Below are 12,859 nucleotides of genomic sequence, written 5' to 3' on the forward strand. Positions count from 1 at the left end.
CACACACACACACACACACACACACACACACACACACACACACACACACACACACACACACACACACACACAAATACCCGTCATTATCACGGCCTATCGAGTGATGGCTACGAGCATATGTTAAGCAAACAAATGGAATATAAGAATGAGAAGAACACACACAGTCACAAACACACACACACACAGTCACAAACACACACACACACACACACACACACACACACACACACACACACACACACACACACACACACACACACAAACACACACACACACACACACACACACACCAAATGACACAGGAGAGCATAATGCTTTCCTGATCTAAAAATTTCAGGTATCAATAACTCAAAGCCAAAAAGGCTCATTCCTGATTGTCTTTATGAATAATCGTGAAGCTAGTGAATTAATGTGAGTGTGATCAGAATAGTGACAGGAAGCTGATTTTATAGGCTAATGTCATGTGATGTCATTGTGATGTCATCAGGATCATGTTTGATCTCACTTGACATTTAAGGTACACATACAGCCTGAGTTAAAAGCTTGACAGGTTAAGGGAGAAGACTACAATGGGTTGCATTATGGGAAATTCAGCATCCAGTGCTTTTGTAGCTTGACTCTGAATGGGGATGTTTATATGAAGATATCTGAGCATCTGTTGTTTCAATTTTAAATGTTCTGCCTTCAAAGAGTTCCTCACATCCCATAATATAATGGGAGCAAAATTCTAAATCTCTGAAATAACCCTTTAAGCATTCTGTTCACCAAAGACAAATTGGCACATTGGCGCCTTGAGGCTTTTAAGACAAGAGTGAAAAATACCAAAAGCAATTCAGTCAATGAGGCGACAGGAGGGAGTGAATGGAGGTAGGCTGAGGACGAGGAGACTCACAGGGGACGGTGCGGAGGTAGAGGTTGTCCCGGATGATCTGCTGCAGCTCGTGGTCTACCGAGCCTTTCTGGAAGCGCAGGTTGAGGTAGTGGCGCAGGTCCTGGTCTATCACGCCCCCTGGAGGAACACAAGGCACAGGGATGAGTAATCAGACTGACACCTCTTTCATCAAATCAATCATTCTGACACGGGAGAGGCAGTACATTCTCTCCCCTGTTCAGATTTAAAAAAAAAGGAAACGTTCAGAGGAAGAGGAGGTCTACTCAGATCAGAGACGGAGGGATGGGGCTGCTTGATGTGTCGGTGAATTATCTGGATTAACTGTTTTCTGTGCAAATTCTAAACTTCAGGAGCAAACAGAGGAAGCTTGAAACGCTGCAGAGATAAATGACCCAAAAATCGCTGAAAACCACAGTAAACAATTTCAACTCGCTAAATCCCTCTAAACAAACACAGCAGTGCTAATGAAAAACTCTGCCCTCTCTAGGATTTAGCATCTGTCAAGTGCAGCCATGACTGGTGGAGGTGTTAATTGGAGCGGTGGTGAAACGCGTGTGGAGAAATGTCTACATATAAATCACTCACTTTCCTCCCTAGGGGCTGTTTTCACATTCCTTCCCCTCACCTTCACCTGGGCCCCCCATCCTTCCCTTCCTCGCTGCTTCCCCCAGAAGTCCCAGTTGCGTGAGTGGACTTCCACATTGAACCAGTAGATCTTGCTGGCTCAGCAGAAGATAAAAAAGAAAAGTGATGGCAGGAACAGAGGAATGGTGGTAGAGGATAAGAGCGATGGAAGGCAAAGGGCAGACCCCACGGGGGGGGGGGGCAGGTGGAGCAAGCTAAAACAGGCAAATTCCACCCCGTGTTCCCAAACAAATAGTCCATCCCAGCTCCACACAGTCAAATTATAAATGGAAGAACTGGGGGGGGGTCTGTGCTGACATGACTTAAGGGATTCCTCAAGGTGATGCTTTAAGCAACGCACTTGTTGTGACTCCTCTATATAGGAGACAGGCAGATGGAGTGGGTGCAAATTTATCTAACCTTCAACATACTGTGTTAAACAACAACTTGGCCTGGCTCCACATAGCAAAACCCCCATCCCAAACACACGCACGCACGCGCACACACACACACACACACACACACACACACACACACACACACATACCAGCATATGTGTATGCAGCTGACATACATGCAATCATCTGTAAGAATGCTTAGAAGAGTTGCAGGAAAGAGAATGAATGGAAGATTTATTCCCGAATAACCTAGTTTGGAAGTTCTCAGTCGTATCGAGATGTATCTTTCAGTGCTTTCTGGTTCTACGGTCACGTGTTCTGGAGGAAACATTGCACTGATCCGTCAGAGCTGAACTAATACACAGGGTATGGCATCATATTCATGCAAACCTGAATGAGACACCGGCTCCATCCGTGTTTCTGTCAAAGACACGCAGCACCGCCACCAGCCAATTTACATTTGCATGAGAAAAGAAACAAAGCCATGAATCTGCATACTGAAAAGGTGAGCGCGCGCACACACACGTACACACACACGTACACACACACACACGCAAACACACGTGTACACACACACACACACACACACACACACACACACACACACACACACACACACACACACACACACACATCAACACACTAAATGGCACCTCTTGTGTGGACAGCGGTTGTGCAGCCTGTATGAGATTCCTCTTTCCACAGGTTTTGTGATGCAAATAATCTCTGCGAGAGAAAATCTTCCGCCGGATCTTTCTTGATGAAATCGTCCCCCCCACCTCACTCTTCACTGTCCTATCCCTCTGGTCCGCAACTCAGTTTGCCCCGATCTAGCCGCTGCCAGTCAGCCAAGGATGTGGATAACCTCCCTCTGCACCCCACGGTGGAGGGATGAAAAAGAGGAGTGCAGAAGAATGAGTGTGTGTGTGTGTGTGTGTGTGTGTGAGAGAGAGAGAGAGAGAGAGAGAGATAGGGAGGGAGAGAGAGGCGGAAGAGAGGGAAGAGGGACATGTGTGTGTAAGAGAGTGTGTTGCTGCGAGTGAGTGAGGGAGAGCGCCCATTGAAGCGTAGCTCTGATGATGAGGATCTATCGTTCTCAGATCCCCACTATTCCTACACATTCCCAAGTCTTACAACGCCCCCTCTCTGCAGCACAGGGCACTGCATCTGTTTAGCATGTCTTTCACATCTCAAGTCATCCCTTGCTATATAGATTAACCCCCTCCTCATGGAAACTTCATTATTCAGCGCTGTCTTGGTCATTTGGTTAATTTTGTGTTTTGTCCAATCTGGTCACGGAATCATTTACGTGCTTGAATTTTCCAACCCACATTAGTTTGTCTTTAAAGTTTGAATACAGCTTAAAATGTCAGCTTTTAGGGGGGTTTATACCAGACTACACAAGAATAACTGTTAATTGTGAAAGAAAATATTAATATTCTGTTGGTTGATGAAACGCTCAATAATTTATTACATGACAGATGAAGAAGTAAATCCGAATGAGGCTCTTTTCATTGCCGTTGAGAAGCAGAACACATACTGGAGACTGCAGCCCCCCTCAATATGGCCCAATATTTGGCCACATATCCAAAAATAGATTTTGTGTGTGTGTGTGTGTGTGTGTGTGTGTGTGTATGTGAGCGCGAGTGCGTGCACATATAGCAGTGCAAGAGAATCCAATTCTTGCAGCAGCACCGCTGGTCTACAATCAGTGACGTACATGCGGAGGAAGGAGGTCATCTAAACCGATGTGATGCCCTCTTTATCTCTTGTTTTTCCCTTGAGGTTGTTCCTCATTAGTTGCTGCAGCCCTGACGGTGCGACTATAATAGCATGACTGATCCGTGACAATGCTGCTGAAGAGATGTGTATGAAAGAGAGAGCAAGACGATGGCGATAGCAAAAGAAAAGGAAACCATGTTGGCTGTGGATTGGCAGTATGACAGGAAAATCCACTTCTATGAGCCAAACAGCAGAACATAAAAGAGTTTCTTTTAATTTTTCAGTCATTATTTCCACGTTGACCTTGAGGAAAGGCACCAGAGACAGAATGAGATAAAACCACTCATCCTTGTTAAGCTAAGAAGGCATTTCTAGTATGTTTAGAGTCACATTAAACATATGGGTGAATGAAAATCATTGCTGCTCCGCAGAAAAAAGACAATCCACCATTTAAGCTCAGCAGGTGTCACGTTAATCCACTGGGAGGCCAGGAGAGAAGAAGAACAGCCTGTGGAGAGCCGTATACAAGCGAGCAGCTGGTTCCTCCAGGGAACAGAGGTGCAATCACAGCTAACTGCCTCATACCCCGTCACAAACTGGTGGAGCTCACAGGGAAACACCGACCACGGCTACAACTTCACTCCGGTGTACTGTTAGCACTTAGCTGGAAGAGACTGCAGCTCAAAATATGTTTTCATGTTTAATGAACCATTATTACAGGCTGTGACATTTTGTATTAAAACAGATGAAATCTAATGAGTTATTTGAAACATTACCTTAGGTTTCAACCAATAGCAGGATGAGATTAAGAATGGAAGTGTTAGTCTATCCATTAAGTAAGTAAAGACCAAAATATCTGGAAAAATATTACATGGATTGCCAAGAAACATCCAAAATGAATCCAAACAGACTTTGGAGATTCCTGTGACATTCCAGGTAGCATCACCAGGAAAGCTTTCACTTTTTACAACATTTTGTTGAGATCTACCATCCATTAGCAAGGCGACAGACTCTCGTTCTCCTCAATCTAATATAATGGAATGAATTTCTCTGTTTTCATTAATAGAAATTACAGAGCAATTTGTTAAAAATGACAGATCCAAACACTCCAGAAAACAGTAAAATAATATTTTACCAGATCTGAATCTGGGACTTCTTTTCTTTCAAAATAAAGGCAGCAGATAAACTCCTGAAAATGTTAAAGTTTATTCATCAATCTTCCTTTCTGCTCTTTGACAGGGCATTTCTTCAGAGGCTGCATGTTATAGAAGCCACACGTTTCATTAACCACATAAACTCGACCCTGATAAATTAAAATGGTTTGAGGAATTCCACCACTGAAGCCTCAGATTCACCTGAAGTCCTTCAGCCATCTGCACAGAGACACTGTCTTTATGAACAATTTCAATGTCACCATGAAAAACTGACTGGAAATACTGAAAATAATGGCAAAAAAAATAATTGAAGAACGCATTTGTGTGACATGTGAAAGTTCATGATTCAGTAACAGAGAAAAATGATCAAAACTATTTTAGAATACATGTTAAAAATAGCCCACGTCATGATTCTCACATTGTTTTTCTGCTTTTGAGGTTTGAGGAGTAGGTTTTGTGTTGTCCGCTTCAACTGAAGCGCTGTAATGGAACTGGACTGAAGAATTAATGAAAAATTGTTACTTGTCAGTTTCTGGATTAGGTACAAAGGACATTTCATTTTTCTGCTTTATGCAAAATAAATAGTTTTATCTCTGGCACTGTAATTATATTTCATACGTAAGAATGACAGAACATGCCACTATTTTAGTCATAAAGTTTCAGATGTCTTTTATAATCAAACATCTACAGAAAAAAACAAAAAAAATATGGATCAGTAATAAAACATCTGAGGGTCTTTGAGGTGATATTGTTAAGGATTGACCAGTTTGCTTGTGCTCTTTTCAATATGGTACCCATCTCAAAAATGTTAGTATGTTAATGCACTTCCAGAATCCAATGATCAATCATATCAGAAATAAAAGGAAATCAAATAAACCATCACTGAGCTCATTCAGGTCATTCAGACCGGCAAAGTAACTTCTAAACCTGAAAGGTGAAAACGTTTGCAAACTTTAAACAGGCTGATAGAGATGCTGAGTCGTGTCCTCTAATTAATCCATGACTATGAATCTGAATTTAAATATCAAATCATATGCATTGTCTTTCAACATAGGCGGATTTAATACAGACAGAGAGAGATCATCATAAAAGACAGCATTGTAGTTCATGCAGGCAAAGTGAGCACAGAGGAAGAAAGCTTGCAAATTCATTAAGCTGAATATAAATGCAGAACACAAACTCATATAAAAGCACATGAAAGTATTACACAAAGACTTCAGCAGTACTGAGAGAAGGAACTCTTCAAAGTCTCTGGCAGAAGTCTGAAAACTCTCTACTTTATCAAGAAAAATCCAGCATGGGGCTTGTGCTGACAGTCAGAGCTCGGAGCACCATCATCAAATCCACGCTGACAGTATTTATCACACCCCGCTTTGAGGGGAACCGTAGGCAGTCACATATGTAGCATTATCACTGTGTGTGTGTGTGTGTGTGTGTGTGTGTGTGTGTGTGTGTGTGTGTGTGTGTATGTGTGTGCACATGTGTGTGTGTTTGAGAATTAAAGTCAGAGGGAGCTCCAGCAGACAGCTGTTTGGATAATCAGACTAATTAAAAGATCAGGATGGGCTTAAAACTGTGCCAGTTTCACAAGATACACACACACACGCACGCAAACACACACACACACATGCACACACAGCGCTCTGTTGATTAGTCTTCAGTGAACATGTATGATGCCAACTCTGTGGTGAAAGCGCTGGACTCCATGAACACCAACTGAACACCAACATGAACACCAACTGGCAAATGGGTTTACACATACACACGCACGCACACACACACACGCACGCACGCACGCACGCACGCACGCACGCACGCACACACACACACACACGCACACAAACACAAACACACTAGAAATTATAGCAACCACTTGGATTTCAGTGGATTGGATTGAAATTTGTAAAAAAAAAAAAAAAAGGATTTTGGGCTTTCCTATACGGAGCTGTCCTGAATCGCCTCCATGCTGTAACCCGTGTCATCAATCAGGCCACTGCTCGTCTCAGAGGATTTGTTCGGTCATGGGCGGGTGCTGAACACTAGAAGGCCCCTGACCCCAGTTGTCATAGTCTGACTTTCCCCAGTGATGCAAGGTCACAGTCAAAGGAGAGCTCAGTTTGCAATAAGTCCATTAGCACTAAGTCAAACTGAGCTAACATAGCTATAGTTACAGCCAAAGATACTGCACCTACAGCAAACTGCATAGTATGGAACAATGGGACGTGAAACTGGTGATACCACTGAAAAAGCTCCTGAGGAATTCCATTCATATTTTAACCCTTAAACACCTGGAAGCAAAATGTTAAATATTTATTTTAAATTTTATGGAATAATTGCTGAAGAGGAAAAGGTAAAATAAGCTCAGCAGGCTGAAATGGAATCTGTGAGCTGAAACCAAATGTATGCATCAGCTCACAAAGTCTGTTTGCAGTAGTGCCACAAAACCTTTTCAAAGAAGAAAAACATCCCCATTATTTGTTTCTTAAGAAATTGGACTAATTTTCCGAAAGTACAGGACATCAGCCTGAAAAACACATCAACGCAGTCTCTCCAGCTCTCCAAATCCCACAGGTGATTACGAGGCATACCTTCCTTCTGTTGCTTTATGCTGACCATCCCCAGTTCACCCATTTCCATGGAAATTCATTCAGCTCACCAGCTGCCTGCTTGTGTGCGATCACGTCTGCTTGCAGCGGAGGCCCGGCCCATTCTATCTTGGGAATGGGATGGTGATAGTGCTGCTTGAGCTGGAAATGGAAAACGTCCTTCACGTCCAGCATGCCTTCCAGTGACCAGGCTAAGCAGTGGATTGATGGGGAACAGCATGGGGGAGCAGACTGGTACCTCACATTTCTGACCCTGACTCGCATTCAAACACATATGGCTCCATTTATAGCTTTCAAAATGTGATCGGTGTCCAGATTAGATGCTGGATAAAGACCAATCCAATTACACCTTTTGAGTCATTGGTGCTAAATCTTACTTTCCATATAGTGTTTGCATCCTGATACAAAGTCACGTTTGTTCCAAACAACCATGTAAAGGTTAACATGGCAGTGAACAGGACACTGTTGTCCGGTTTAAAATAGGTATTTGTAACAGTTCCATTTGGCATTGTGTTGTAATGACACTGTGGACTCAAATTTTGGCTGAACTTCAGTTGAACCTGATTTTTGCATAAAAAGCATATGGATTGCACAAGGTGCTCTACGACCACTGAGTGAACTATGCATTTGGGTCAGCACCAGCTGTGATTGCCCAGGAACTGGACAAACACCAGCCACCAACCGCAGCACTGATGAGTGAACACTCGCAGCTCGGTTCTGCATTTTACAGAAAAGAGAATGCAGATTTATTACAAGCCATATCAGAGTAATTTACTTCGGTGGCGACATATTCAGGGTTGATAAATTAGAGTCATCACTTACATCTCAGTATTTAATTTAAAGCTAAAGCCGTCCCTCCTGCTTGAATCTATGACTATACTGTATTTATTTCTTACTAGTATGTAAGGAAACACTACTTGTTGTGATAATGCCTATAAATGTGTAAAATGAGCAAAAGGAATGATAGGTTTATCAATACACTACGGTATGATCATTCTATAGGCCGACTATTGATCTTTAATGATGTCTTTATCTGTTATTGGATTTAACATCAGGCAGCCAATCATAAAGCAACCAAACTGTGAAACAGGCAACACTATACTGTGTCCCTGAGCAAAGATTGTTTGAGTGTATAATCTCTGCATCCTGCTTTTGCCCAAGTGGAAAAGCGAAATGTAGCTGCCTGCACTGAATGACTGACGGTTTTGCCTACAAGCTACTGGCTGCTGTTGAGGTACTTTAACACCCGGTTGTGTCTCAGGTATATCACCCTCAAGAAAGACTTGTTTTACACCTCAATAAGAAGCTATGCCAGGAATGATAGAGCACATGGGGTAAACTTTGGACAATATGGAACTGAAACAGAGGTTACACTTGACATCAATCCCCCTGCCCTCATCCACCACACTTCATTCCCTCAACTGTGCTCTGGCTGAAAGACAGTCCTGTCCTGACACAACTACTCTACATCCAGTTCCCCCTCGCCACTCTTGTGGTCCCATAAAGATTTACCAGCTTGTCTCAAAACTCATGTTGCCCCTTACCTACAACAACCAAGTACTACCTGGGACTCAACTGTATCTTTGGGCTCAATGTTTTATATTAAAATAAAAAACCTGTTGCTAGCATACAGCATATTTAATGGTAAGAGGTCAGCGGACCAACCCCCACACCACAGCTTCCAGAAAACTTTATCTAGACAGCTTTCACCCTCCATCTGTAGTCATTCAGGGATTTTATGGTGCAGAACTTTTTCCTGCGTTGACCAACTTTACAAAGATGTTGGCATGTTGGCAATTACAACACTTTAGGCCCCTCTGATGAAACACCCTCACAAGACTTTATAACTAACTGCCACAAACAGTAAATGATGATTACAAAGAGGAAGTAACAAATCGTCCAGGGCATATTTACACATTCACCACATTGTCTTTTCACTTTTCATTGTCTCTACATTTTTGGACGTATCCCTTCTCACTACTACTGATACATGTGTTTTTTCCAGGGGATAGCTTTAAGTTATCATTTCAGAATTTCAGATTGGTTACAATCATTTCATCCACCTCTCTGAACTCTTGTGTGTGTGTGTGTGTGTGTGTGTGTGTGTCAGTGTGTGTGTTTGTGTCTGTCTGTATCTCTATCTATCTATCTATCTATCTATCTATCTATCTATCTATCTATCTATCTATCTATCTATCTATCTATCTATCTATCTATCTATCTATCTATCTATCTATCTATCTATCTATCTGACATGATATATATATATATATATATATATATATATATATATATACACACACACACACACACAACACACACACACACACACACACACACACACACGCGCGCACACACACACACACACACACATATATCCATATACTATAGCACTTTGATGTCATGAGTATGAAAGTGTCATCCTTCATTCTTCTTTACTGGGAGATTATAAACCAAGTTTAAGTGTTGATACCATCTACTGCATCTAAGTGTGTTGATGCTGTCTCTGTAAAATCAATCTAAGTAATCACTCTTCACATAATCAGCTCTATTTATTTATTAGTTTAATTTGCTTTCAATTATTGGACCAATAATTTCTCAATCTGCACTACTTCATGCATCCCTAATTGGTACAATGCACCATTCCACCTACCCAATCTTTTACTGTAATGGCTGTACTTTCTCCAGCTGTCCAGAAATAACTGCAGTTAATAATGCATCAAAAACAAACAAACTCAAAAACCAGTCTGTTGGAACACTGCTCTGTAATGACAGTCATCCAACTTGTTATATCTTTTTTCTCACTTCTAGTCATCTCTGCTTTTCTCTTTGTTGATTAATTTCTGTCGCACTTTCCAAATTGTCCCATTTCAGTACATTTTTTCCTCTCTTTACCTGTTAGACTTGCCAACTACAGTTTACATGAATGGGTCTGGTAGGTCGGGCTTGGAAATGAACTTAACACAATTGTTCTGTGCTGCTACACAAAACAACACCAACAACAATCTGGTAGCAAGCAACCCTAAAAATAGGTGAAATAAAACCGTACGCCAGTTGAGTCTGAATACATTAGACATCAGGGAAAATATTTTCACACATACCTCCGCAGAGAGAAATCTACTTCTGATCAAATGGCACCTCAGATGAAACAAAAGCTTAGAAATGCATCATTAGAACGGGTCATTGAGCAGACTCTGCAGACGATCTGCTTTAGTTATGTTTCTTGTTTGTCTTTCTATTGCGGGTGGCTAAAAGTTTTTAAGTGCATTACTGATACCCTCAATAAATTACTTAATGGATATTCCAGTAGGTAATGGGGCTACAAGTATCTTCTTATTGAGGAAGATTTTGATTTTGAAGCAGTGATAAAATGTGCTAACCTAAAATAACTTAATGCATATATAGCACAACATATGGACTCCTGTAGCTTCCTGTGTTTTTGTGTGACTGAAGGACTAATGGAGGCAACCAGTGTCAAAACTGACTGTGAAGTATGTGTAGTAAAATGTTTTGTGTCTAACCAAGGCTCACGCAAGAAGTCCTGTTCATCTCCACACGTTTTTTAGGAGCTCTCCATCCTGATAATCAAATAAATATGGGCTAAACATAAAATTTAAAGGCCTCCTCTTCTCTGCTGAGATCATTTCGGAATTCTGCCATAACATTGCTGCTGTATTCCAACATAAAAGTCTTGTCTTCATTTCCCTTTACAACTTTCATTCATAATTTCAACGATGACTCCCAAATAAGTTTTGAGGAAAGGATAAAGCAACTTTTATTTGAATAAAAAAACAATGGAAAAGTAAAGAATATTTCATTCCTCAGTCCTCTGTTCTTATGATAACAATCTCAGCCCTTCAGCTACAAAACCAGCACCGTAGTGTATGCACTTTGCCAGTGTGCAATTGAGCCAAAAAATTACATTGCTACCTATTTTCAGATGCCAGCTGCAGCACTTTCACTCAATCCTGGACCAATTTCAAAAGATCTTTTCTCTATTTGTTACTTACACAAAAACCCCAGAAGGTACCCTATAAGGTAAATGCGTTCTCTCTCCCTCTCTCAACACACTGTACATAAAGTAGGGCGAGGTAGCCATTATTTCATAATCGATACCAGCTTGTTTCTTGGTACCACCACCTAAAATACTGTTTTGGTACCTTACTTGCTCTGTTGGAACAAAAAGTGTAATAAGATGTACTTTTTCAGTTTGACTCCTTTAACTTCTTTCTGCATTAGCAGACGGGGTTAAAACTTTTTAATGAAATATCTATGTGCTCAATAACAGCCTTAAGTAATGAATGAACTAATTAGTCGTCTGATAAAACTATCAAAAGGCTGGAGAGTGGTTTTTAAAGGGGCTGTATTTGGCCCACAGGCCACCTATTGAACATGTGCGAGGTAGAACACCAGCTGTTAGCTTACCAGCTAAAACATTTCATCAAATAGCACCACAAGCAGCCTCTGCAGCACCGAGCTTCATGCACCACTTTCAACACTGGTGTCAAATGTTGATGCTCCACTTTCGGGTTTCTGAGGGCTTTAAACTCAGTCAGAATGATTATTACTGCAGAAACTCCCAAGTGATCCAAAAACTTAACTGATAGAGGAAAAGTAAATGCATCTACTGATTGCACACCTTCGTGAAATTGCAAACCATCATGACTACACTAAAAGTACTTTGAGACAATGAGCAGCACTGGAGATTCCAAGATGGAGGAACTTAGTGAATTAGCACTGTGGAATTTATTAAACACTTCTCTTCCAAATGAGAACAATCCATCTTCATCCAGCTTCCAGTACAACCTATTCCATAAAGGTGCATAAATTAATTTCTGGTGAGACAGAGCGCTAATAGGAAACAGTAGGTGGGGCGCAGAAGAAGCAGACACAGACGGCTAAGGATAAATGAAAGTCTTTATAAAGATAAGGTGATTTCAGGAGGGGATGCAGCCCGTCATGGGTGTGTCGTTTAGAGACGGAGAGCAGGCTGACATTGGCAACAGCTCAAGAGCATTGAAGCTGCTCCCATGTGACTGCTTTGAAGTCCAAGGGAGTGTGAAATAGCCTCACCTTAGCTCACCGGTGGAAGAGAACATCCATACTCAACATGCTAATGTCACCGAGCTCAGTCAAGAGGAAAACTCCCCTCAGTTAACATGACGAGGATCCATCTCCAGCCATCTCCTGTCAAACTGTCAGCAGAGACATGTCATTTGTCTGCAACGCTGTGACAGTTTTACTGTTTGAAGCTACAAATAAGGCTTTCAGACATGTGCAGTGGAAATAGATGTAAAAAAGGCAAAGTAGAGAACTCTGTCAACAAGACATCAATGTTGCCTCTGTCACAATGGCAGGAAGCAACTCTGTGAAGTAAATCTCACACAATGTCTTAATATTTTAAGCATTCCCATTTTAAGGCCATGGAAATGTCTTTATTCTTTGGAAAACGTTCACTAGATA

At 41.5% G+C, this 12,859-nt stretch overlaps 1 protein-coding gene across 10 annotated transcripts in view; it reads right to left on the reverse strand.

Annotated features, from left to right (window-relative positions):
* Positions 1–12,859, reverse strand: part of magi2a (membrane associated guanylate kinase, WW and PDZ domain containing 2a) — a 177,758-nt gene that overhangs the window by 121,615 nt on the left and 43,284 nt on the right. For all 10 annotated transcript variants that reach the window (XM_068306558.1, XM_068306557.1, XM_068306556.1 and 7 more), the window contains exon 2: positions 893–1,009. In XM_068306558.1, coding sequence (XP_068162659.1) covers positions 893–1,009 — 117 coding nt within the window. The remainder of the gene's footprint in view (positions 1–892; positions 1,010–12,859) is intronic.

Source organism: Antennarius striatus, chromosome 22 (genome assembly GCF_040054535.1).
Source record: "Antennarius striatus isolate MH-2024 chromosome 22, ASM4005453v1, whole genome shotgun sequence".
Classification (NCBI taxonomy): Eukaryota; Metazoa; Chordata; class Actinopteri; order Lophiiformes; family Antennariidae; genus Antennarius; species Antennarius striatus.